Source organism: Perognathus longimembris, chromosome 13 (genome assembly GCF_023159225.1).
Source record: "Perognathus longimembris pacificus isolate PPM17 chromosome 13, ASM2315922v1, whole genome shotgun sequence".
NCBI classification, from domain to species: Eukaryota; Metazoa; Chordata; class Mammalia; order Rodentia; family Heteromyidae; genus Perognathus; species Perognathus longimembris.
In genome coordinates, this window is record NC_063173.1 from 62,832,052 (window position 1) to 62,858,832 (window position 26,781).

The 26,781-nt window shown below is 54.8% G+C and overlaps 1 protein-coding gene across 1 annotated transcript; it reads left to right on the forward strand.

Annotated features, from left to right (window-relative positions):
• Window positions 1-917: 917 nt before the first annotated feature.
• Window positions 918-22,497, forward strand: LOC125361370 (toll interacting protein). The gene is made up of 6 exons (XM_048359804.1): window positions 918-1,068; window positions 11,193-11,342; window positions 12,196-12,378; window positions 13,473-13,625; window positions 15,068-15,158; window positions 19,640-22,497. Exons 1-6 carry the CDS (start codon window positions 1,036-1,038, stop codon window positions 19,852-19,854), a joined length of 825 nt encoding a protein of 274 aa, XP_048215761.1. The 5' UTR covers window positions 918-1,035; the 3' UTR covers window positions 19,855-22,497.
• The last annotated feature ends 4,284 nt before the right edge of the window (window positions 22,498-26,781 follow it).

Below are 26,781 nucleotides of genomic sequence, written 5' to 3' on the forward strand. Positions count from 1 at the left end.
CAAACAAACAAAAAAGCAAAAAAAAAAAAAAAAAAAAAACAGAAAACCGTGCAGGGTAGCGCCCAGGACTGGCAAAAAAAGCAAAAGGAAAAAAACCACCCCCTCCTTTCTCTTACACTTCTTCTGGGGAGGCGGGAGGGGCAGGGGCCGGGGAGGGACAGGGGAGGAGAGGGGCAGGGGATGGGGCAGTGGAGGGGGCAGAGGGTGGGGCAGGAGAGGGGCAGGGTGGGGGGGGAACAGGGGGTGAGGCAGGGGCGGGGCAGGGGAGGGACAGGAGTAGGGGAGGGGACGGGGGATGGGGAGGGGCAGGGAAGGGGGCAGAGGGCGGGGTGGGAGGGACGGGGATGGATAGGGGAGGGGACGGGGCAGGGGCACGGGGTGCCGTCCAGCTCCCCCGGCCTTCAGTCCGAACCCCAGGCCTCGGGGCCGCGGGGAGCTCCGGCCCGCCCCCACCTGTCTCCTTCCCGCCGGTGCTGGGGCTCGAGCTCCGGCCCGGGGCGCCGTCCCCCGGCTTCCTTCTTCTGCTCCAGGGCGGCCCTGGGCCCCGTCTGGGCGCCACTCGCGCTCCTTCTGTGGATGAGGCTGAGGAGTCGAACCCAGGGCTGGGGGCGTGCTGGCCGAGCCCGCCGCCGCGCCGCCGCCTCCCGCCTCCCGCTGCGCTGCCCGCGGGGCTGCAGCGCTCCGGCCGGCCGGGCTCCGCGGCCCAGCCCGGGCTCCTGGCCGCGGCGCGTCTGCGCACGCGCAGACACCGGGCCCGGCGCCGCCTCGCCGAAACGCCCGGGTCCTGAAGAGTGCGACGGCGCAGGCGCCCGCCGAGGGTCCTGGCCCCGCCCCGGGAGCCCGGAGCGCGCGTGCGCGAGACGGGCGGAGGCGGGTGGCGCGCATGCGCCGGGGCGGACCGGGGCGGCTGTCAGCTGACCGAGGCGGCGCAGCTTCCCGGAGACCGACGTCGGCGCGGCAGCTCCGGCGGGGGCGGAAGAGCTCTTCCGGCGGGGCGCGGAGGGGTCGGCGAGGCCCGGGAGCCGCCGCGGCACCATGGCGACCACCGTCAGCACGCAGCGCGGCCCGGTGAGGCCTTCGGGGCGGGCGGGCCGGCCGGCGCCGACCCCTCAGCCCTGCGGGCCGCGCCCGGGCGTCCGCGGCGGGGGCCGGGGCCGGGGCCGGGGCCGGGGCCGGGTTGAGCGTCCGCGGCGGGGGCCGGGGCCGGGTTGAGCGTCCGCGGCGGGGGCCGGGGCCGGGTTGGGCGTCCGCGGCGGGGGCCGGGGCCGGGGCCGGGGCCGGGGCCGGGTTGAGCGTCCGCGGCGGGGGCCGGGGCCGGGTTGGGCGTCCGCGGCGGGGGCCGGGGCCGGGTTGGGCGTCCGCGGCGGGGGCCGGGGCCGGGTTGGGCGTCCGCGGCGGGGGCCGGGGCCGGGTTGGGCGTCCGCGGCGGGGGCCGGGGCCGGGGCCGGGGCCGGGGCCGGGGCCGGGTTGGGCGTCCGCGGCGGGGGCCGGGGCCGGGTTGAGCGTCCGCGGCGGGGGCCGGGCGTCCGCGGCGGGGGCCGGGGCCGGGGCGGGGCTGCGGGGAGGCGGGACCCACTTGGCCCCGGGCGGCGCGGAAGGTCGGGGCGCCCAGCGTCGGGTCCCGCAGGCCGAGGCTCCCCCGGCGGAGCGGCGGCGAGGCCCCGAGTGGACCCCAAACTCGGCCCCGAGATGAGACTCCCTCCCTCTCCCTCCCGACGCCGCCCGGTTAGCCGCCCCCCCCCCCCCGCCTCGCTCGCCACAGCCCGTTGGCCTCGTAGCCGGGGGTGGGAGCCGAGAACTCGTCGGCTGGGCCGGGCCCCTCACTCCACACCTCCCCCCACCCGACAGGACCCCTCCGCGTAGACCTACCCTGAATGTGAAGCCCACACGGCCGCGTCCGGATACACTCGGTGTGGGCTCCCCAGAGCCTATGCTGCCTCCAGCGCCTGGGGTGCCCCTCTCCATCTCCACTCCACCCCAGAGAACAGGGAGACCACTTTCCTGTGACATGTCCTCCACAAAGCAGTGCCCAGGCAGGATAGCCCCCTCCCACCCAGCTGGGTGGCCTAGGAATTCATCCCCCTACCTGTCCCCCGCCTTTCTAATCTGGAACCACTGTGGTATGAGACCGAGTTTAAACTCACACCATAGTGAGCTAAGTGTTTGGCGTGAATTGAGCAATCCACTAAGCTAAGCCTTTCCTGTTGCTGAGAGAAACTGGTGCTGTGCCTATGCAGAGCCGGAATAACCTTCCCGCTGCGATGAGTTATTGGGAGTGTCAGGTGATATTCGGACTGGTAGGATCTGAGGTGTAGGGATCACATAGTCGCCCACCTACATTCTAGGCAGACAAGGGTTTTCAGGAGTATGCTCAGTACAGTAGCCTTGGGCCTGGGCTCTAAGGCTGTGTCATCAGGGACCAGACCTCCAGTTCTGCTTGGGCTCTGTGTGACGTGGCCGTTCATGAGGGTGAATGACCATGATAGGTCAGCAGCTGTGACACAGTAAACCACAGGTGTATAGCACAGGGTACCAAGGGCTGCACGTGACAACTCAGATGTGCTCACAGTGACAGTCACTATCAGGTCTGTGGTCTTCATTCAAGGATTGGGTGCTGTGGGAGTGTTGCCTGGGTTGGCTAAATCTCGTTGAGGCAGAGCATTCAAACAGACTTGGAAGGGAATGAGAATGTGGGATGGGCGGTGAGGCGGAGAGGAAGGAAGACTCCTTGGGCTGCGGTGGGTGTGTCTTACAGATAGAAGGGCCTCGGGCTTTGTGCAGCTGGATCTCGTCTTGGGCTTTCTTTTTTAAAGATTATTTATTTATTTGTCAAAGTGATGTACAGAAGAGGGGTTACAGTTTCATACATAAGGCAATGCATACATTTCTTATGGCCCTTGGCTTTCTGTGGTCAGGACAGGTTTTGATGTTTTTTGCACACCCACTTCAGTTTCTAGTTATTCCACTAGCTGCTTCACCCAGATGGATCCGCCCATAGCCCTCTAAGCTCACCAAAACTTGCAAAAACTTTTTTTGGCCAATTTGTTAGGGTATAGTAGAACTCTTAATTTTGCTAGAGTGTGATAAGAAGTACTGTATTCTTGCTTTTTCTGTTCCATTCATGGGACTGTGGCAGCACTGAGATAAACAGTACCACCCTTTCCTATCTAGTTCACTGATTTTTTTTTAAAAAGCACCTATTGGGGGCTGGGGATATAGCCTAGTGGCAAGAGTGCCTGCCTCGGATACACGAGGCCCTAGGTTCGATTCCCCAGCACCACATATACAGAAAACGGCCAGAAGCGGCGCTGTGGCTCAAGTGGCAGAGTGCTAGCCTTGAGCGGGAAGAAGCCAGGGACAGTGCTCAGGCCCTGAGTCCAAGGCCCAAGACTGGCCAAAAAAAAAAAAAAAAAAAAGCACCTATTGGATTCCTATGGTACGTGACTCAGAGCCCCTGCTTCTCTGGGGAAACTTGGAAATAGACACATGCAGGAGATTGTCCTGTGGCTAAAGTCTGTGTCAAGGGCAGGGCAGCTTTTCCAGCTGGCCTCCTTCATAAATGTGTGTTCTGTGGAGTTGGGCAGGTGGGATGGCAAAGGGTAATTTGCTGAGACCGTGGGTGAAGATAGGCTTTCCTGCCATCAGCAGAGCTGTTTGCTGGTCCTGACTCACACTTTGTAAGGTAGAGTAACATACATGCTCTTTACTAAACAGTAAGAGTTGATTTTCTTTTGTTGTTGGCTTTCTCTTTTGGAGTGCCCTTGTGGACCTTCCATGTGAGTCAGCCCCATCTCAGCCCTGGGCCTGCTGATATGTTCACAGGCAGATGGGTTGCCCACCAGCTGGCCCCTGGGCTGGAGTCAGTCTGTGAAGGTCTGTGCTGGATTCTGAGGCCACGCTACTTGTGTGTTGTGCATACAAGCTTAGCATTGCTGCACCTTCCTGTAAATAAGACTGGCCACCAAATGGTTACCTCATGGGCCTCCCACTTTTTACTTTGTCAGATACTATTATCGTTTCTCTATCTTCCTTTTAGAGTGTTTATCTGGTGGTGATTTCTCTTTACATTTTGCTTAACATTTGTGTTTAAGATCCATCATCAACAGCTTGTAACTACATTAAAAAAAAAAAAGTCAAGGGGCTGAGAATGTGGCTTAGTGTTAGAATGCTTGCCTAGCATGCAGGATCCTAGCCCTGGGTTCGATTCCTCAGCACCACATAAACAGAAAAAGCCAGAAGTGGCTCGAGGTAGAGTGCTAGCCTTGAGCAAAAAGAAGCCAGGGGCAGTGCTCAGGCCCTGAGTCCAAGCCCCAGAACTGGCAAAAAAAAAAAAAAATCTAAGAAGTTCTAGTTTTTGTTCTTTTACTACTGAAACGTTAGTTTGCCCCTTTTTGTAGTTATAGTCACATATATGTGTTTATCATTTGTGTGCTTTTATTTTCCTATTTTTTTTCTCTTGCCTTTTGAATTTATTAAACATAGATTTAAGAAACTCAGTTTGTGTTAGAGTATTTTCTACTGGTTTGGGAAATGCTTGGTGTATTCTTTTTCTTTTGTTTAAATTTGGCATTATGAAGATCTGAAGGAAGTCACTGGACTTGTCTCGCTGGGTAATGCAAGCCTGGAGACCTTTGGGTCACATCTTCCTGCTGGGTATCACCGGGTATGGGAGCTCCTGCCTCCTTTGGAGGCTTCTACAAGGATCAGTGTTGTTTCTGTGCAGTCAGTGCTTGCTTGGATTTGCTTTCCTGTGTTACTCTTCCATGTCTCAGGTCCACTTAAGTTCTTCTGTTAAGACTCTTGGTGCTTCACACACTCAGTTCTTCATTGCACATGCCTTACTGAAGCTCCTGAGGGCTGTCGGGGCCGTGTATGGAATTTTGTTTGGCATCTGTTTCTCTGTCCACTGAAGGTCTGCCCTGCCATTTTCCTCCTGCCTTTGGAACCCTTTTCTGGCGTGTCTCCAATGTCATTACTTTGCTTCCACTTCAGTTTCTGGTGTACATTATGTGAGACTTCAAGTGTAGTGATAGCTCTCTAGTTTTGGGGCTGTCACAGTTCGTAAAGCCATCCTTGGGGCTCACGTTGAGGATGGGCTAAATTTATGTGTAGAAAGTGATTGCCCCAGGCCTGGCCCATGGAAAATACCATGAACCGGTTGTGCTTCTGGGTCTTTATGAATTATTTTCATTTCTCACAGATTGTGGCTGTCCCTATGGCTAGGTTTCTGTACCAGTTTTGGCTTTGATGACAGCTGTGCAGTGTTGCTGTGTGCAGGGAAGATACATGTATGCCGGGAACCCCTGGAGGCAGGGAAGGGTTGTTGTGGAGGTAGCAGCAACTCTGCAGTGATGCCGGTGAGCTCTGGCCCTGGCACCCATGCAGCAGGCCCTGTCTCTGCTCAGCCACCTGCTGCTGCTCCGCTGGCTTCTCTCTTTTCCCCTCTGGACTGTCATTGGTGCCACAGCTTTACATTGCCACAGCAATAGTGACCATCCCCTCCTATCTCTTTTCTTTGTTCTAGACTCATCCAGCAGCACCTTCCCTTTCTGTGGAATGTTCCAGACACACAGACAAGTCCTTCCTTCATGTTTCACAGGCCAAAAGCCTTCTGATGACCATGTTGGTCCCTCACCCCCATTAGGAAGTCCTGCAGACTCTGCCTTCTAAGCATGTCCAAGATTGGGATCCTGCGATATCTCTCCCTCCTGTGCTTGCTCTTAGGTGTAGTCCAGTGCCAGGCTGAGTCCCCTGCCTCCTTGGCCCTTGCCCTGGTTGAGGGTCCTGGGAGCATCCTTGTGTCTTATCCTTTTCAGGGCTTCATGGGTCTGTGTCATGCAGTTGTACCTGCCTGGGGGAGCAGGAGCTGCTTGGTGGCTGTTCCTCTTCCCAGGCAGTGAGGCCACAAGTATTCTTACCTCACATACCTTTGAGTGCCAGTGCTCACGGACTGACTGGGCATAGTCCCTTAGTTTTTTCCCTTAAGGATAGCATTCTATCACCACAGCTCCACATCTGGGTTCTTAGTGGTTAATTGGAAATGAGAGGCTCCTGGACTTTTGCTTCCTGGTCTGGCTCTGAACCAGATCTCAGCCTCCTGAATAACTAGGATTATATGTGCCTGGCGTGCATGCGTGTGTGCGTGCGTGTGTGTGTGTGCGTGTGTGCGCGTGTGTTTGGGGTTTGAGCTCAGGGGACCTTGTACTGGCTAGGCAAATACTCTACCACTTTGAACCACATTGCCTATCCCTTTGCTTTAGGTGTTTTCTGGATAGGGCCTCACTTTTTGCCTGTGGCCAGCCTGGACTGAGATCCGGATAGGGCCTCACTTTTTGCCTGTGGCCAGCCTGGACTGAGATCCTCTTAAGATTCCTGCATAGCTGGAATGATGGCACATGCAACCTTGCCCAACTTTTTATTAATTGAGATGGAGTCTTCTGAAGTAGCTGGGATTATAGATAGGAGCCACTGTGCTTGGCTACTTCTGGGTGTTTCTACAAGAGTGGTGGTGCCTGGAAATGGAATTGTTGGGCTTTAACAAGTGCATAAATCTTTTGCTGGTATTGGCCAAGTTCATCTTCAAGCAGAACTCTTAAGAAACATTCCTATGTATCTCTTATCAAGATTTTTATTTTCTTTTTATTCACCTGGTTTTGTATGTGTGTGTAAGTGTCTTTGGGCTTGAACTCAGGGCCTGGACACTGACCCTGAACTTTTGTGCTCAAAGTTAGCATTCTACCACTTGAGCCATAGCTCCACTTCTGGCTTTTGGGTAGTAAGTTGGGGATAAGACCCTCATGGACCTTCCTGCCCAGGATGACTGAGCTACGATCCTTAGATCTCAGCCTCTTGAATAGCTAGAATTACAGGTGTGAGCTACTGGTGCCCAGCTAGGTTCCTGGTTTTTTTTTTTTTTTGGACTCAGGGCCTGAGCACTGTCCCTGGCTTCTTTTTGCTCAAGGCTAGCACTCTGCCACTTGAGCCACAGCGCCATTTCTGACCGTTTTCTATATATGTGGTGCTGGGGAATCAAACCCAGGGCTTCATGTATATAAGGCAAGCACTCTTGCCACTAGGCCATATTCCCAGCCCCTGGTTCCTGTTTTTGATCCATGATAAAGAATGTTTTCTTCACAGAGCCCAACATTTCTTTCATTATGACAAAAACAAATATTTTAGAATTAGCATTGAATTTTAAAAATACCTGTTGATCATCAGTGACCTTTTCAGATGCTGTCACTGACATCATAGGAAGGCGTCCTAACCGGTATTCTGCTGTGGCTTGTGAGGCATTATTTTATTTTGTTAACAGTGTTTGCTTTTGAAGTGTAGAAACGTGTCCTCATTTGGACAAATTGAGTCTCAAGTTGAGAAATCTTCTGGGACTTGCAACAGCAGGCAGACTTGTCTTTTTCCTCCTGCTGAAACTGTGTGTTGGTTGCATAACAAGTTTGTTATGGTTTGCTTCTGGCTGTATCGGCTTCCTCTGCCCTTTAAGTTAGAGTGAAATTTTTTCTCCTACTGATCTGAGAATAATTCTATATTTAAGAAAAAGCTGCCAAAGAACTCCTTTCCCCCGTATCTCTCATTTTGTCACAGCTGGCTGCTAGCTCCAGATTTTTGCTTGTTCCTCCTGTTTCACCCTCCTCCCTTGCATTTGCTCCTCCCACCTGGGGCCATCTCCCAGGTGTCCTTTTGAGGGATGTGACAGCACACGGGTTGGGTGTTGTAGCGTATCCCTGGCTTGGGTGCGGGCCTGTCATATGTCCAAGGAAGTGTGAGCTGGCCTTCTCCACAGTTGTGTGGTTTCCTCCTTAGTCATTCTTTAGCTCACATTGTTAGACTTTCCTATTTGTAGCCTTATGGCTAAATTCTTGTTGATATATAACACGTTTGATCTTCTGATAGAATTTGCCCCCATTAAAAAGTGGCGTCCATTCTCTGAACTGTAAGCCTGTTGCCTAGAGGCTGTATTCTCACAGGGGCAAAGATCAGCCATGGCTTCCTCCATCAGTCTTTCCTGAGCCCACAGCTACAGCAGCCTCTGAACCCTCACTGAGAAACCGCTGAGTGTGCCCTAGGAGGTTCTCCTCTGTACCCCCAGAGCTGTCGTGCGTGGCATGTCGGGTGCAGGTATTTGTTTCTTGGTTAAATGAGTGAGAATGTGATTTGTGTGTTAACCCTAAGACCTTGTTGACATGAGAATGTCTCTGGTGGTGTGTGAGCACTGCAGACCCATGTGAGGCCCATGTGAGGCCAGTACCCGTTAGGAGGGATCCCGGTGTTTTCTCATGTGATGCAGGAGCTGGCATTTGGCATCTTGTGTCAGCCCCTTCCCAAGGCTCCTCACGTGGACAGGCAGCCTGTGTGACACCGCTGAGGAGGTACTTGCCCCGAGGCTGCTGGGCCCTAGCCTGGCAACTGCAGCCTCACAGCTGCACTTTTCCCAGAGGCATCTGTAAGTGAGGGCTGGACCCCTCCCAGCTTCTGCCTGTGAGACGCCTCAGAGGTGTGAGGGGTGTGAATGTTCTCAGAACCAGATGCACAGGTGGCAAGATGGAGAGGAGCCTTGAAAGCACGACTGAGTAGTGCCTGGGGACAGGAGCCTCCTAGGCATGTTGGGAGCCAAACAACCTGTAGAGCTTTCTGGAAGCCTGCCTGGCTTCCATCAGAAGCCTAGGGGAGTAAGTGGAGGCGGCTAGGGATCACAGCACCTAGGCACTTGCGTGTTCCTGCCGCAGCTTTCAGTCAGGGCCCTTCCACAGCTCACATCCATGCCGCCGAGTTTCCCTCAAGGTGTAAAGGTAGGTACGCGTGAACATGCTGCAGGTGGCGTGGCCAGGCCTGCAGCAGCCAGACACTCCTGCTGGGGTGTTTTGGACAGGCAGAGTTAATCAGCTGTTTCTGGTGTGAACATGTCCTGTCCTATACATGATCTCCTAGTCCTGTACTTGACACAAAGAGCAGCCCTCCAGGTACCTCCTTTTGGGCCAGCCTCCTGGGAGCTGCAGGCAGTTGCTCATTCTCAGGGAGTCCTTAATTGACCCTTGAGTCCTTGGCCCTCCAGCCTTGGTTCCCAGACAAGTGTGCTGTTTCCAGTAGGGCTGCTTTGCCCCAAAGCTATTGGGTACCATGATTTGGCACCTGTATGTGTAAGTGCACTCCCTGTTGGGCTCTGCCCATCTGTGTGGTCACACTCCCTGGTGTGGGCTCTGCCCGTCTGTGTGGTCACACTCCCTGGTGTGGGCTCTGCCCGTCTGTGTGGTCACACTCCCTGGTGTGGGCTCTGCCTGTCTCCCTGGTGTGGGCTCTGCCTGTCTGTGTAGTCACACTCCCTGGTGTGGGCTGTGCCCATCTGTGTGGTCACACTCCCTGGTGTGGGCTCTGTCTGTCTGTGTGGTCACACTCCCTGGTGTGGGCTCTGCCCGCCTGTGTGGTCACACTCCCTGGTGTGGGCTCTGCCTGTCTCCCTGGTGTGGGCTCTGCCTGTCTGTGTAGTCACACTCCCTGGTGTGGGCTGTGCCCATCTGTGTGGTCACACTCCCTGGTGTGGGCTCTGCCCGTCTGTGTGGTCACACTCCCTGGTGTGGGCTGTCTGTCTGTGTGGTCACACTCCCTGGTGTGGGCTCTGCCCATCTGTGTGGTCACACTCCCTGGTGTGGGCTCTGCCTGTCTGTGTGGTCACACTCCCTGGTGTGGGCTCTGCCCGTCTGTGTGGTCACACTCCCTGGTGTGGGCTCTGTCTGTGTGGTCACACTCCCTGGTGTGGGCTCTGCCCGTCTGTGTGGTCACACTCCCTGGTGTGGGCTCTGTCCGTCTGTGTGGTCACACTCCCTGGTGTGGGCTGTCTGTCTGTGTGGTCACACTCCCTGGTGTGGGCTCTGCCCGTCTGTGTGGTCACACTCCCTGGTGTGGGCTCTGTCTGTGTGGTCACACTCCCTGGTGTGGGCTCTGCCCGTCTGTGTGGTCACACTCCCTGGTGTGGGCTCTGTCCGTCTGTGTGGTCACACTCCCTGGTGTGGGCTCTGTCTGTCTGTGTGGTCACACTCCCTGGTGTGGGCTCTGCCCATCTGTGTGGTCACACTCCCTGGTGTGGGCTCTGCCCGTCTGTGTGGTCACACTCCCTGGTGTGGGCTCTGCCCGTCTGTGTGGTCACACTCCCTTGTGTGGGCTCTGTCTGTCTGTGTGGTCACACTCCCTGGTGTGGGCTCTGCCCATCTGTGTGGTCACACTCCCTGGTGTGGGCTCTGCCCGTCTGTGTGGTCACACTCCCTGGTGTGGGCTCTGTCCGTCTGTGTGGTCACACTCCCTGGTGTGGGCTCTGCCCGTCTGTGTGGTCACACTCCCTGGTGTGTGCTGCTGGTCTGGGACAGGAGCTTTGGCTAGAGTCACCACTAGGAGTCTTGGCATACCCTTGGCTTTGGTCACTTTCTGTTTTTTTTTTTTTAAGCTTTTCTCAGAATCTTTGAGGAATCTCACAAGATTCCTGCTCTGGGGCTTGCTCTGAGGACTGTCTGTCTCCAGTTCTGGGCCCAGCCTTTTAGGTGTCCCTCTGTACTCCCTCAAGGTTGGACAGGCTGGGTTAGGTGGGAGGCAAAAAAGGACCAATGAAGTTCTTTGAATCTGTTTGCTTCTTACATTCTTCTGAGGCACTCTTGGGCTTGAGCTGCATTTTGAAGATTACCAGGACAGAGTACTTGCCAGATAAGTTTTTTTTCATTTCTTTATTGTCAAAGTGCTGTACAGAGGGGTTACAGTTTCATACCGATAACTTTAGATTCAGGGTTCTGGTCTCATTTACCCATTTGACCCAGTGATTTGCAGTTCACAGTTGTGGTCCAAAGAAACATGGATGGATGATGGGCCCTGACAAACCACCGTAGCAAGCCTTTCTGAGGGATGGTCATGGGTTTTAGTGTGCTAAGCTTTCCAGGACTCTGGTTTGCCTTTGAACACCGCGAGTGAGAAAGTTCCTATGTGGGGACAGAATTCCGTGTCTCCTGGCCTTTCTGATTTTTGGAGAGGCAGACTGGTCTGGTCCTGGTGAGGACCTGGGGGTGGGGTGGAAGGAGGGAAGGGTGACTGGGCTCTGGCAGGCACTGGTCTTAGGTGTGCTGGGGGTGCCATGGGTTACTTAGCTCTTGCCGAGTCTCTGCTCTGGCACTTACCCTGTCTCCGCTCCCTGCCTGAAGGTGTACATCGGCGAGCTCCCCCAGGACTTTCTCCGCATCACTCCCACACAGCAGCAGCAGCAGATCCAGCTGGATGCCCAGGCAGCCCAGCAGCTGCAGTACGGAGGGGCAGTGGGGACTGTGGGCCGCCTCAGCATCACTGTGGTGCAGGTGAGGGTCAGACTCCCTTTCCTGTGGGGGTGGGCATGGCTGGGAGGAGCGGAGGCAGCCTTTGCTCAGGCAGCGAGTGTGCATTTCATCTAGTACAGCAAGTTTCCCCATGCGGATGAATGATTCCAGGTTTTTTTTTTTTTTTTGGGCCAGTCCTGGGGCTGAACTCGGAGCCTGAGCACTGTCCCTGGCTTCTTTTTGCTCAAGGCTAGCACTCTGCCACTTGAGTCACAGTGCCACCTCTGGCCATTTTCTATATACGTGGTGCTGGGGAATCGAACCCAGGGCTTCATGTATACGAGGCAAGCACTCTTGCCACTAGGCCATATTCCCAGCCCGAATGATTCTAGTTTTGCCCAGAATGTCTCATGCTAAAAAGGAATGTGTGAAATATAGTCCTGATTTCCCAGGGATCTGCCTAAAATAATTGCAATGAGTGTTGGTGGGCGTGAACTCCATGCTGGGCCTTGTTCCTACGTAAGGATGGGTTCCGTGGCTCTTGTGGCTGCTGAGGATACTGGCACTGCCCAGGGCCAAGTGCGCAGCACTGGCCAGGTGGGCCGTGGTCCTACCCACTCGCATACCCCAACAACTTCATGCTGACAACTGTGTGAAAACGAAGTGCACTGCCACACTGAAGTGCTTTGTCTCAGCTGTGCACTGTCAAGGTGGGTCTGGCACTGCCTCCCAGAGCTGTGTGGTCTACCAGTGATTCTGGTTCCCTCGTCCTGGAGCACAGTGACTGATTCACGCCCTGGGAAATGGCAGTGAATGGCTCAAGGAGACAGGCAGCTTTGGTGAGTGCTCGGCCTTCCCTCTGGTGGTAGGCACCTCGTTGGTCTCTTTATTTCAGGCAAAGTTGGCGAAGAATTATGGCATGACTCGTATGGACCCCTATTGCCGCCTGCGCCTAGGTTACGCAGTGTACGAGACGCCCACAGCCCACAATGGTGCCAAGAACCCTCGCTGGAACAAAGTCATCCAGTGCACAGTGCCCCCTGGCGTGGACTCCTTCTACCTTGAGATCTTTGATGAGGTGAGGGACACTTCAGTGTCTTGGAGGCTGTGTGTGAGCTCAGCGGACCCCACCTGACAGTAGTAGACAGTAGTAGGAGGCCGCTTGCTGGGCTTGGACCTGCTTGTGCTTTGCATGGTACTGGTTATGTGAGCGCCCCTCCCCCCACCTTGTTTAGTTCTGGTTGTGTGATCCAGGGCCACTCCCCCCTTGCTCTCAGTTCTGACAGCCTCCATTTGGAAGCATCACAGGTGACACAAAATCTGAGAACTCTGTGCCTAGAGAATGGATGTGCCCCTGGCTGCTGTTCATGGATAGGTTCAATTTCAAGCAAGTCGGATTGGTGAGAACAGTGTTCTTGCTAGCATGAGCCACAGGCCTACCAGCAGTGCCCTGCTTATCAGCAGTGGCTGGGAAGCATTTCTGAGGGGCTGTTGGATGGTCAGGAGGCTAGGAGGCTCTTGGGAAGCTGGGTTTGGGCATCGCATGTCTTTTGAGGCCTGAGTGCGAGCTGGGAGGAAGAAGGTCATCAGGGCCAGATAGGATCTTAAGCACCCTGGCCAGGAGGACACAACTTTGCCTTACCCTCATTCCCTTGCCTCTTTCTCACCATTTCCCTCTTGCTGTCCCCCTTCCCCTTTCCTTCTGTGGCCCTTGGGGGAGAATAGGAGCATACAGGAGGATGTTGGGGCTGTGGTGGCTCTGCTCCCTGTGTTTCCTTCCTTCTCATCTTGTGCCTTCTGTGCTTAGTACTTGAGGAGATGGAGTCTGGTGGCTCGGGAGTGTGTCTGTGAGGACTGGAGGGAGCAGCGGGCAAGCGGACATTGCTGGAGCAGGGGCAAGTGAGGACAGCAGCATCAGAAGTTCTCTCTTTCCTGTGCTCAGGCCCAGCCCACCAGTCTCCGGTGGTGACTGCAGAGGGTTCGCAGTGGGAGGAGGCCGTTTCTTGTAGACTACCAACATGCTCCGGGGCCTTGGTTTCATGGGAGCTCCTTGAGGGAGGCTGGCAGTAGTACAGGAGAGCACCTGTACTGCTGAGGCGGTGGTGGGACACAGAGCACATCACTGTGACAGGACACTGCAGGCTGTGACTGTTCCTTTCCTCTTCCTCCCAGCGAGCCTTCTCCATGGACGACCGTATCGCCTGGACCCACATCACCATCCCTGAGTCTCTGAAGCAGGGCCAGGTGGAGGATGAGTGGTACAGCCTGAGTGGGAGGCAGGGTGATGACAAGGAGGGCATGATCAACCTGGTCATGTCCTACACGGTGAGTGCCAGCCCTTGCCATTTGTCTGGAAGGTGGGCAGGCCCTGCCCTGGCACCGGCCTCCATGGAAGGTGCTCCTCTACTGTCAGGCTCTGCCCTTGGGCTTGAGCTGGGAAAGGGCAGTGACCCGGCAGCTGGCCAGGGCCTGGGATGCAGGCAGAGCAGTTACTGTGTGACCCAAGCTCTGGGGCCCCCTGAGGCAGTGATTGGACATGAGGTGACACTGGTCATAACTTTGGGGCCTACTGCCTTCAAGGTTGTTGACATTAGCCTGGCTGCACCAGGCAGTGGGCCCTAGTGTCAGGTGTCTGCTTCCCACCCACCCGTCTTCAGAGCGGCTTGCAGCTCTGGGGCTCTTGGGGAGGTCATTGGGAGGCACAACTGGGGACAGGACTCCTATCATCTTTCTATGTAGCCAGGGATTTTTCTTGTAGTACTAAAGAATGTAAGCCTCTGATGATTATGGTTGAAGTAGATTGTTTGCAGGTATAAAAATAGAAGCATGAAATGTGTTAAAATTGGTTTATGAAGTGGAGAAGAGGATAAGAGAGTGAAAGGATGAGATTGACTTGAAATACATTGTAAACATGAGCAGAAATGTCACAATGAAATCCTCTAATGTATGCAAAAAGAAAAAAAAGTCATCCTCTGGGCATGGAGGGCGTGTGCTGAGCCCCTCTTGGGGTGAGCCCTTTGCAAGTCCATCCCTCCCTGTTCTCTGTGCCGAGTGTTCAGAGCAAGTCCTGGGCATCTGTGTTTTCACCCCAAGGATTACTGCCTGTCCTTAACAGACAGACATTCCTGCGCAGCCAGAACTGCTGTCAGACTCAGCTACTTTGTCTGCAAATAAAAATTCTTTGAACTAAAATCTAAAACTATTATAAGAAACATCGATGTCCAGTCAATTTTCTCCTAGAATAGACCTTAGAGTGTATACTTTAAATGTACATCTTTTTTACGTAGTTATTTTTCAGGTAAGAGGCTCATATGTTTTCCTAGGGCCAGCCTGGAGCTAGGATCCTCTTACTTGTGCCTTTTGTGTAGCTGGAATTAATGAGCAGAAACCCCCACCCCTGGCTTCCTTGTTAAGATGGGATCTCACTGACTTTTTGCCTACCAATATTGGCCTCTCACAGTGATTCCCTCCTCCTCATGGTTAGGGCCCACCCCTGTAGCTGAGGTTCTCGGCGTGAGCCGCTGTTCTTAAGTTCCATGCTCGTGCTCACGTTTCAGTCGCTGTGGTCCTCTCCGCACCACCTTTCAACTCGGGTTTTCCAGCTGAGGGGTGGTGGTGTATGGGGCTATATGGGTGGTGTGATGGTGCAGCCACCAGATCCGTGCCGGGGACTGCCTCGGGTCTGGGCTCGGGCCGGGGCAGTGTGGTGAGACGAGGAGTCATGTGGTTGTGACGTGTGGCGGGTCCTTGTCTTCTGTGTGTTTCAGTCCCTGCCAGCTGCCATGATGATGCCGCCCCAGCCTGTGGTCCTGATGCCAACCGTGTACCAGCAGGGCGTCGGCTATGTGCCCATCGCAGGTGCGTGCTGCCCCGCCAAGGCGGCAGGGGGATGCAGCATTCTTGTGGGGCTTGGGCTAGTGCAGAATTGTAAGGATCTGACCCCCCAGGAAGGTTCTTCTAAAAGCAGAGTTGTTGCATTTTGGTTTTTCATGCATATACCTAATTGTTGGCACATATAAGATGGGTTGAAGTAGTTGTATTTTCAGGCATTAGCCAGCTGAAAATTGGCCTTGACTGTAGATGCCAGGGCAGGTCTACAGTCACCCACAGTTCTCTGTCATGGTCTAGGGAGCTTGGAGTCCCCCTCAGCATGGTGGTTCTGATGCCCCAAGGGGAGAAAGGCCAGGGCAGTGACCAGATCTGTGGAGCAGGGGTTGTATGTGGTCATAAGCGGTGGCCCCCCCGGCTACAGTTGCTGAGTGTCGGTGCCTCCCAGGCTTGGGGAGGGCAGATCTGGGGGGCAGGGGTTGTATGTGGTCATAAGCGGTGCCCCCCCCCCCGGCTACAGTTGCTGAGTGTCGGTGCCTCCCAGGCTTGGGGAGGGCAGATCTGGGGGGCAGGGGTTGTATGTGGTCATAAGCGGTGCCCCCTCCCCCCCGGCTACAGTTGCTGAGTGTCGGTGCCTCCCAGGCTTGGGGAGGGCAGATCTGGGGGGCAGGGGTTGTATGTGGTCATAAGCGGTGGCCCCCCCGGCTACAGTTGCTGAGTGTTGGTGCCTCCCAGGCCTGGGAAGGGCAGATACTTTGGGTGGCCTACCAATATGGGTGCTTGGAGTGGGGAGGCTCATCATCTGGTGCCTCCACCCTGAGGCCCTGCCTGCAAGTCAGGATCTGGACTGGAGTGAGTGGAGCTTGCTTCAGGCCCTACCATGTGTAGTCTTCTGTCTGTGGAGCTGCCTGCCATCAATGGTAGCACTACACTGAGGGAAGTACTGGGAAATCACCAGACCCCTGGGGTCTGGACCCTGTGGTCTGTGGTCAAGAAAAGGCCAGTTCATGGAGAAGGGCATGGTGACCTATGAACCATAAAGCAGTGTGACCATCCAGAGTGCCGGAGAAGATCTTACTCAGTGGAGAGAGGCCCCAGTAGGGGCATAGTGCTCTCCTGATGCCCCAGTAGAAGTTTATGACCTGTCAGGTGGAGTGATAGGCTCTTGAATTCAGATGGGGCTGGGTCCCTGGAGAACAGCTCTGTGGTTTTCTGGGTTTTCTTCTGGGACAGCCTTGTTGTCCTCTTGAGAGTGCCAGTGTTCAGCATGTCATGTGGTGTTTGGTAGGTTATCCTGAGGTGGAGGCCTGAAGGAAGAAGCGGCATCATGGTATCTCAGCAGTGCCGGAACAAAAGACCATAGACAGGTGCTTACATCAGCAGAAATGCATTCTTCGGTTGCTGAGACCAAGCCCAAATTAAGTGTCCATGCTGTGGTTCCTCCAGAAACTCTGGGTTGTGATCCTTCTTGCCTCTTCTGATTCTGGAGCCTTTAGCATTTCTTGGCTTGTGGCCACACTGCCCCAGTCTTTGTTTCTGTTTCCATAGGGTCATCCCCCTTTTTTGTGTGTCTTTGTCCTCTCCTGTCCTGAGACAAGGGCCCACCCTGCTCCAGCATGGCCTTGTCCTAGCATAAGTGTCTCCACAAACACCCAGCTTCTGTAAAGGCATCTGGAAGCGGTGCTGTGGCTAACAGGTAGAAGACTAACCGTGAGTGAAAAAGCTAAGGGATAGAGCCCAGGCCCTGAGTTCAAGCCCCAGTTTTGGCACGCGCACATACACACACACACACACACACATACACACACACACACACCCTCACCCTCACCCCCCCCCCCCCAGATCTGGCTCTGAGGTCAGGATTTGAGCCTATCCTGTTGGGGTACGCAGTTCTGTTCACTTCAGTTGTGAACACCAAAAAAATTTGGTTAATAGTCAGCTTCCACATAGAGACAGAGCTTGTGACCTGTTTCTGGTTGCTGTCCTTAATTTTCTAAATGCTTTTAAAGTTTGTCCTAGAATATGAGTCTTAGGAAAGATTTCTTTAAAAACGGAGACTTTGAACTTTTCTTTTGACATACATTATTAAGTTTTGAAATAGTCTCTACTTACAGAAAAATTTCCAAAGAGAGAAAAGGAGAATTTGCTAGAACCTTTGAAGATTGTGGCTCTGGTGCCCAGTCTCCCCTTTCCTCCCCATCTCCCCTTGCCCCCGGCTCCTGGTGCGGGTTTTCTATGTGAGGACTCGACCACTTCCCAGGACAACATCCACCCACAGGCCTTTGTACAGTGATCTGTGCTAGGCAAGTGGACAGAGCTGCTGTCCTCTGCCCAGAAGTCAGTTGCTCATGTCCTGTGGCTGATGGCTCTCAAACTGTCATGTTTTCACAGGCGGAAAGTAGGGCCAGTCCTTCATCCCTGACCTCTACACTGTGACCAGCATCCATGGGGAGGAGGTCTGCATGGATAGCCATTGGCACGTCTGGCTAAATGTCACTCTTTTAAACTATGGAAGTGGTATAATTGAAAGCAACACTAGGTTTTTATTAGTCTCTTAAGCTTTTTTTTTTTTTAAATTAACTTTCCAAACTTTGCTTAGAACTCATTCCTTTTTTTTTTTGCCAGTCCTGGGGCTTGAACTCAGGGCCTGAGCACTGCCCCTGGCTTCTTTTTGCTCAAGGCTAGCACTCTACTACTTGAGCCACAGTGTCACTTCCAGCTTTTTCTGTTTTATGTGGTGCTAAGGAATCGAACCCAGGGCTTCGTGCATGCTAGGCAGGCGCTCTATTGCTAAGCCACATTCTCAGCCCCACTCGTTCCTTTTTGCTCCTCTGTGTGTGAGTCCACTGGATTGAAAGCTCTGAAATGTAACATGATCATGAGCTTTATTCCTTTCAGCTCCACACAGTCCGGGCTCAGGAAGCACCGGGTGGCCCCGTGCATGCTTTGTGGACTTTGTTCTGTGTCGGGACTTTGCTCTGCGCCATGTCTCCTGTGCAGGAACAGCTTCGTGGTCTTCAGCTGTTAGAGTCACACATTGTGTGTATGTGAGTGTGTGCTGGGCAGTTGCTGTGAGGTCATTGTAAATCCAAGCAGTGGGGGCCACATCACTCTGCCCTTGTTTGTGCAAGCAGTCTGAGTGTGGCAGGTTGTAGGGACCTGCATAGGCTGGCTACAGGTGAACACTCCTCACGCAGTAGCTGCTGGGGTAGATGCTTTCGTGTGTGGGCGCTATGTCCACCTGGGGACAGGCTGCTGCTCTGAGGACCTAGGCCAGCGGCATGTTATCTGTGGTCCTCTGTGAAAGGAAGCCACACCACATGGCCACAGTGTGGTCCCTCTCTTCATTGCTGAAAGACCTAGCCTCATGGAGTGTGGTGACGTGCCCTTCCTGTGCGGTGACAGCTGATTCAGGGCAGCCAGGGCGCATGGGTGCCAGAGGAGGAGGACTGTGCGCTGGTGGCTTTTGTGAGCCCTTCCCCATAGGGAGGCAGCTGGACGGGAGGTGCTGGCTGCAACCCATCCGCCCCGTGCCAGTGGCTTTTGGGTCCTTTTTTTCCCATTTCACTTTAGGCTGGCCTTGACGATGGTGTCCCTTGGATTTAGGAGAGAAACCCTCCGAGCCGCATTTATTTGGAGTGCTCTTTATGAATTTCAGGAAGTAGTGTCTGAATGTTTTTAGGGAGGAATTTAAGTAGGAATTGTGTGATTATTGGTTGCTCACGGTTTACTTCCTGTGCTCTCTCTGGGTGCTGAGGGGTGTGTGCATGCGTGGTCAGAATCCTCCTTGGTCGCTTGTGTGTTCTGTGTCTCTCTGTGTGTCCCCATCTCCCACGGTGCAGAGCTCTGCTGGGAGTTCCTGTTGCACTGGCCCGCGTGCTGGGCCTGTGGGCCCTGTGGCCATTCACGCTCATGTGGCTCTTGACCCACCAAGGAGACTGGTGCTGCCTGGCTTGTTGGCGATTTTGTGAGCAGTTTGTTGTGGTATTTATCTATCTATTTATTTATTTATTTCTATGTGTATTGTATTTATTGTGCAGGTCAGTGTGCAGCCCGCCTGAGCCCTTGCTGTGGTTTCTTCTTACCAGTGTGTGTGCCCATAGTGGTAGTGGCACCCTTGCTTTGCTGCGGCAGTATGTTCTGGAATGTCTGAAGATGTTAGACTCTAGCTTTGAAGTGTGGGATGAATGAGCCTGCGCTGGCTGGCCAGTTTCAGAGACAGCTCAGGTCCAGGGTGTGTCCCCGGCTCTGAGGGATCAGCTGTGGTCACTGCGTTCTCATCCCAGGGCCTGTACCAGGTAGTTGCGTGGGGTGAGGTTGGAAAGAGCTGGAAAGGGTGCCTGGAGAATGGTGTCAGGAGGAGGCCCGACCCCCTGCAGCGGCCTCCCAGCACCTGGCTTCGTGGTGCGCCTACACGATGGGTGTTCTCCAGGCGGCCAGGTGGTGTGCTCCTCCCTTCGTCAGAGTTACCACCCCCGCTGCTGTTTTTACAATCAATCTTGGGTTTCCAGGAATGCCTGCGGTGTGCAGCCCTGGCATGGTGCCCGTGGCCATGCCCCCGCCAGCAGTGACCGCCCAGCCCCGCTGTAACGAGGAGGACCTGAAGGCCATCCAGGACATGTTTCCCAACATGGACAAGGAGGTGATCCGCTCTGTGCTGGAAGCCCAGAGAGGGAACAAGGGCGCTGCTATCAACTCCCTGCTACAGATGGGCGAGGAGTCCTAGGCCTGCCTCTGTCTACGCCTCCCACCACCGGCCCTTTGGACCTGCCATCCCAGGGCTCCGGGTCAGCTCCCCAAGATTCCTATGAAAGACCACCTATGTACTCCTTCCTTGGACATCTGTGCCGCCCCTCCCCTGTTTTGGGATGCATGTGGGTTTTCCCTTCCTAGCAGTCCTCTTGGCCACTGGTGGGGTGAGGCGGCCCCCCTCGTCTTGACCACTGGTGGGTGAGGCGGCCCCCCTCGTCTTGACCACTGGTGGGTGAGGCGGCCCCCCTCGTCTTGACCACTGGTGGGTGAGGCGGCCCCCCTCCTCTTGACCACTGGTGGGGTGAGGCGGCCCCCCTCGTCTTGACCACTGGTGGGTGAGGCGGCCCCCCTCGTCTTGGCCACTGGTGGGGTGAGGCGGCCCCCCTCGTCTTGACCACTGGTGGGGTGAGGCGGCCCCCTCGTCTTGGGTGGGTGATGGAGGCACTGCCATATCACTGCAGGCCTGTGCTCCTGCTGCATGGGGACCTGTGTCTCCCCTCTCCACACTGTTGGAAAGCAGCTTCCTCTGCCAGGGTGTTAGAAGTTACAGAGTGTCCTTTTGGGTTGAATGGCATGGGTTATTTCAACAAATTGGGACAGACCTGGCTAAGGCGCTCAGAGTTTGTTTACTGACTTGTGGGTTGTGTGGAGAGCTCATGTCCTTCCTAGTGTTCTCTGTGAACATAGACTACTTCCTCACTGGGTTCTGGGCCAGGGAGCTGTGCTTTCCAGCCACGGCTAGCAGGCCTACCTGCCCAGCTCACCTTGTCCCTGTCAGCCAGGCCTCAGCCATAGTTTCCATGATGCAGAATGAGTCCAGACCTGCCGTGAGAAGGGAGCCTGGGGCAGGAGCCCCCTGTTTCCCCACCTGGCTGCTGCCTGTCTTCCTGCTGTTTCCTCCCATCTCTCTGGAGTTAGCTGGAGGGCTTCTTGGTACAGTGCCTGGAGTCTGGCAAAGGGACAGATGCAGCACCTTGCTTCCTAAAAGTGTTCAGGCATTGTAGCTACTACTGACCCTGTAAGGAGATGCTGTCCGCCACGTACATGTAGCTCAGTCTGGATGACCGAAACCAGCACAGGCTCACACTTCAGACTTTCCAGAGGCTAGAGGTGCCCACGCCCTGACCCCCGTTCACTGCAGGTCACCACACCCTGGCCACTGCATCAGCCCTTTGGACCCATGTCTTGGCTGCCCACTCAAGGTATAGGGACAACGCAGGAGACACCTCATTGTGAGACTCAGAACCTTGAGAGCTTTCTCAAGTGATGCATTACATACGCACACCAGGGAAAATCTGGCAAGCATTGATGCATGTTTGTGTTGTAGTTCCTCATTAAATTGCAGTTGCTTCTTGTTCTTCTGAGTGTTTGATCCCAGCCTTTGGAGACAAAGCGGACTGATCAGCAGGCCGGGAAATCCAGCAGTGTGGACCTTGTGGAAGAATGAGAGTGAGGAAGTTAGTACTGGAATTCCAGTCTTTTCCCCGCCTAAAAACATAGGGCAGGTTTTAATGTCAGCTGGAAAATACTGCTTTCAGCCACCTGTGGAGGTGCTTTTTTGTCAAATATATTATTCATAAATATTTATTTTTGTAACCCTGAAGGAGTGTGGGTGGTGGTACCGAGCGCTTTGCTTTCCCTGTGGGTAGTGGAAAGACACCCATGTGAGTTAAGTCAGTTGGAGTGCTCACTCGAGCACCGGCCGCTGGGAGCGGATGACGTGTCCGGCGAGGCGGGCCTCTCCAGGCAGTCCATGCAGTGCCGCCGGCGGACGCAGCAGGGAGCCCCAGGTTCCTGGTGTGGCTGCAATGCCAGCCTCTGCCTTAATGTCGCTGGGTGCCTGCGCGTGTCTCAGCCTGGTTCTGAGGAGCATCCCGGAGAGAGCACCCCCAAGGAGCACTGTGGGCACCGCATGAGACAGTGATTGCTTTAGGGTAGACTTCAGATGGAACTTACCACAGTCTCTTCCCTTTTTCATGAACACTTTATTTTTTTAAGATTGAGAAAGATCACATTTTATAAGGCCTTTAATTCAGTGAGACTCTTCTTTGTTTTGTGTTGTCCTGGCCTGGCCTGGGAAGGGAGGTGGGAGGTGCTTGCCAGCTCCCGTCCTGTGTCTGGTTTGGATGAAAGATGGTCACACCTGGAAGGCAGAGACCCCAGCAGACTGGGGCAGGCGCAGACGGCTCCCCGCCCTGGGCCGGCCCTCTCCTGCCCACGTTGGAAGATGCCGTCATTAACAAAGCTGCGTGGGACGTTGGAGGGGAGCCGCCGTCAGCCTCTTCCATGGAGGGCAGGGGTCTGCACTGTCGGGGCTGGTGCGTTTCCATGGCAGTTGCTGGCTGGTTAGAGTCTGAGGTGTCCGATGTCTGTGGGCTTCTGTCGCCCCGAGTGAAGAGTCTGGTGAGGGCCGTGGGCTGGGGGGCGCATGGCGGCCGTGTCCTCTGGGCGTGCTGGGTGGTGGGAACAGGGCCGACTCTCAGAACTTTGTGTCTCTGGTTTCATGGAGGCAGCCATGTCCAGATTTTTCCTTGATTGTAAAATATATTTTTACCTTTCAGCCTTCTAATTTAAGTGGTCCATATAAAAATAAAGTCCTCTAAGGAAATGTTTACCACTTTTGTTTCTGAGTTGTTGTTTTTGTTAAATGTGACTCACACTATGCAGAAGTAACAAACCAGGCAGGGGGCTGGGGATCTGGCTCAGGGGAAGAGCGCCTGCCTGGCGAGCGCAAGGCCCCGAGTTCGGTCCTCAGCTCTGGGAAAAAAACAAAAAAGCTATAAAAGACAAAGCAGGCACAGTCAATAATAAGCTCACTCCCTAATAACCTGTTCCAAGGTCGTGTGAGAGAAGACACTGCCGGAAGGCACAGTTGTGGGCAGACTGGATGTCAACTGGCACATCTAGTGTGAGCATCTGTGAGTGGGTGAGGGGGAGGCCTGGGGGGTGGGGAGGAGGCCTGGGGGGGCAGGGCTGGAAAGCCGGTGTGTTGTCAGGTCCCGCTGGGGGGCAAGCCACCCACAAGGAGAGGGGCCTGCAGAACACACACAGCCCCGCCTCCTCCTGGCTTTGGGTTTGGTCCCGGAAGCACCTGTTCCTCACAAGCCACAGTGCCCCGGGATTCCCCTGCCCTCAGCCCTGCCTGACACGGGCCCACAGCAAAGCAGCCTCGCGGGGCTCAGCAGAAGCAGCCCCAGCACCTGAGCCCCAAGCCTTGAACAGCGTGGGCCACCGGCACCCACCCCTGTTGGTCCTGTTTCGTGCAGGGTTTTTATTTGGTTGGTTGGTTTTATGTGGGTCCTAGAGCTTGAACTGAGGGTTTGGGTGCTGTCCCTGAGCTCTTTTTGCTCAGGGCTAGCGTTTTACCACAAAAGTGCCACAGTGCCACTCTGGCTTCTTTTTAGTGGTTAATTGGAGATAGGAGTCTCACAGGCTTTCTTGCCCTGGTTCACTTTGAACTATGATCCTCAGATCTCAGAACTATAGTCCTGGGCGCTATCCCAGAGCTTTTGTGCTCAAGGCCAGCACTCTACTACTTGAGCCACAGTTCCACGTGCAGCTTTTTGGTGGTTAATTGGAGGTAAGACGCTCACAAACTTTCTGCCCAGGCTGGCTTTGAACCATGATCCTCAGATCTCAGTTTTGCTTGGATGCAGGTGTGAACCACCGGCACCTGCTGCAATTCGTATTTTTACCAATAACTCACAGCATCTGTGAATGGTACCTTTCCAGCAATATTTGTAGAAGCAGGGCCCGCAGCCAGGGTTTCTTGAAACGCCGAAGGGTACCAGCATGGAAGCAGGTGTGTGGGAAAGCCTCTCTCCTCAGCGACCCTGAGCTGGCTCCCCGTGGCCTCCACACTGACATTGGCTGAGGTGGATGACCTGAGCAGCCCGGTGTCTGGCCAGCGTCTGGCAGGCAGTGGCCGCAGGCTTATGGAGGACAGCCCAAGGCAGGCTCCTCCTTTTTATTGGCTGCTGTTTGGGACATGGTCTCACTGTGTAGCCCACAGCCTGGCCTCCAACTCATGATCCTCCTGCGCCAGCCTCCACAGATAGAGTGGCCAGCAGGTGGCACCAACTCCACAGTGGGGATGAATAGAGCCTGGGCCTCAGCCCGGGTCAGCGGGTGTGTCCTTGCTGACCTCTGCCTCGAGGGCCAGGTCCTTCCAGGTAGAAGACAGCTCTCCCCGCACGTAAGAAGCACAAGGGTCAGAATCCCGCGTCATACCACGCGCTGCCCTTCTGGCGGATCCAGAACGTTAAACGCGGCAGAGCTGCAGGAAATACCCCCGGTGACCGCATTCCTTGCCCCAGGACAGGGCTGCAGCTGTGACTTGACCTCTGCCTGCCTCCTTCCTGAGCACCTGGGATGGATGTACTGGTTTTCCTCTCTCATCACTCCTTCGTTTTGTGAGAGTATGGCGATCAACCCAGGTAATGCCCGCCCCCCATGCTTGCACTCTCCCTCTCCTCTTCCTCTCTCCCTCTCCCTCCCCCCCCTCTTGCTCTTGCTCTCATTCTGCTTTTGCCTGCCTTTTGGAACTGTTTATTATTTTTTTAATTTAAAACTTCAGATCTATCTTAACTCTAAATCTTAGGGAAAGAGGAAAGACCATCCTGTTGTACAGCGAGTCTGGATGTGTGGTCTTTTACCACCTTCTGGTTTACCAGGCGCTGGCTCGGGATCCTGGAGGACTTGGCAATTGGGGGCTGCGTGCCCTGCATGTTTTCTGTCAGGAAGGGCTCTGGGCCTCCGGCTCTCCTCCCCAGGGCCTTCCTGTCTCCACGTTAGTTTGCGGTTGCTTCATTTTCAAAAAGGGCATCTATGTGCTTTTATGATACTGTCGTTTGTTTAGCTGCAATTTCAGTGGTTTTGTCACTGTCTTTTATCAGATGTCTGTGGAAGAGACACTGACTTTTCCATGTAGAAACCAGAATCCTTTTTTACTTTCTTTTCCTCCCTCCCTCCCTTCCCTCCCTCCCCCTTCCTTCCTTCCTTCCTTCCTTCCTTCCTTCCTTCCTTCCTTCCTTCCTTCCTTCCTTCCTTCCTTCCCTCCCTCCCTCCCTCCTTCTCTCTCTCTTTTTCTTTCCTTCCTTCCTTCCTTCCTTCCTTCTTTCATTCTTTCATTCTTTTTTCCTGGCCTGGGGCTTGAACTCAGGGCCTGGGCACTGTCCCTGAGCTTTTTTTGCTCAAGGCTAGCACTCTACTAATTGTGCCACAGCTCTACTTGTGGCTTTTTGAAAGTTCATTGGAGATCAGAGTCTCATGGGTTAGTCACGAAGCACTATAGTTTTAAACCTTCCGAATGTGTTTCCGCTATATTTCAACAAGACTTGGGAACAAATATAGAAAGAGGGTGGAATGTTAAAAGCAAATCTTGCATTTACTCCCAGAATGACAGACTATTAGATATATTACAGCAGGAAAGAGTTCATTATACATAATACCAAGTTTAGAAATCATGTTATATTCAACAATCAGCCTTAAGTTGGTAAAGTTGTTATCTCAATAATACACTGGAAATGGTTGTGAGGATGATTTTGATACTGATTATTAGAAGGAAAGAACTAATTTTGTGGAATACCTGTGATGGGTTGGGCCTGTATATTTTTAGTCTTTTGGGGCCAAGGAAATAAGATTATATTTTGTGCCCCTGATCCATCAACTAATGATAACTAAAGTGAACAACAAATACTAATGGAGCTTACATAACCAGAAATAAATGTCATGTATCACAGTTTGAGGCAGGGAAAAAAAAGTCTCATGGGGACTTTTCTGCCTAGGCGGGCTTCAAACTGTGATCCTTAGATCTGGGCCTCCTGAGTAGCTAGGGTTCCAGGTGTGATTGGCCGGTGCCCAGCACACAAGTCCTTAAAGCATCCTGAGAGTCAAGTAATACGGTCTGGTTTTCCCCGCCTCTCCCCGGGGTCAGCGGCTGAGCTTCGCGGGCGGCTGGGAGCATGCCGGAGCCCACTGGCCTGGCTGCAGCCCACCTTGCCTCCTCCATGAGCAGATCCTGAGCGCCTTGTGCCCCACAGTGGAAGCGCACTGCGCAAGGCCATGGCACACGGGAGATCCCGGCCCATGAGCCAGTGGTCCATTCCTGCGTCCTCAGCAACGGCGCCCCGAGAGTGACCAAGGTCAAGGAGATGCTTTGCTTGTGGCTTAAGGAAGGCCCAGGCAGGGGGGTGGCCTGGAGCCCGCTGCTAGCCCACACCCTCCCTGCACCCTGTGCCCTGGGACCGTGTCCACCCCCGTCCAGGTAGCCTGCCAGACCTCACTGGGCAGGCAGGAAAGACAGGCCCGAGCACTGACCATGGCCAGGAGGGGGAGTCAGACCCTTGTCCCCACTCCCCGAGAGCAGGGTCCCACCGCAGCCCTGCCCTCCCAGCTCCCCCGCCTCCCCGCAGACGCTCCCCCGGCGGGTGGTCGGCGTGGGTCTGCGTGCCACCCACAGCCGTTCCCTGCCCACCCGGAGCTCCCTTCCCACCCTTTCTGCACAGCCACACCCAAGTGTGGGCACCTTCTGTGTCCTGCGTGAGTGGGTCTCTGTGTGCCTGCTACCTACCGCTAGCGCTAACCAGTGAGCCCCACGTGTCCCTCAGCCTCTGTGGCTCCCTGCCACGTCCGTGGAGAACTCTCAGGAATAGAGAGAAATGGCAGAGACGAGGGTGGCCGTGTGTGCAGCGAGCCGACCGTGACAGGTCAGGTGTGCTCAGGAAACACGCCAGGGCTGTGTGCCGGGCCACACTGCGTCTCCCCGCCTGTCGCCGCCCAGGGCAGCAGCTCTGCACGGACCTGCCCCCCGGGCGGGCCTGGGCTGCGCGTGGGAGCCAGCCTCCTTACGCTGCCCATGTTCACGGACGGCTGAGCGGGGGCGCGGGGCCCGCAGCCCGAG

What these genes read in the sequence shown, in the direction of transcription:
- LOC125361370 (XM_048359804.1), top strand. Translation starts at nt 1,036, where the DNA reads ATGGCGACCACCGTCAGCACGCAGCGCGGCCCG. An exon ending in TCAGCATCACTGTGGTGCAG is followed by an intron (nt 11,343 to 12,195) that starts GTGAGGGTCAGA and finishes TCTTTATTTCAG; the next exon opens with GCAAAGTTGGCGAAGAATTA. An exon ending in ACCTGGTCATGTCCTACACG is followed by an intron (nt 13,626 to 15,067) that starts GTGAGTGCCAGC and finishes TGTGTGTTTCAG; the next exon opens with TCCCTGCCAGCTGCCATGAT.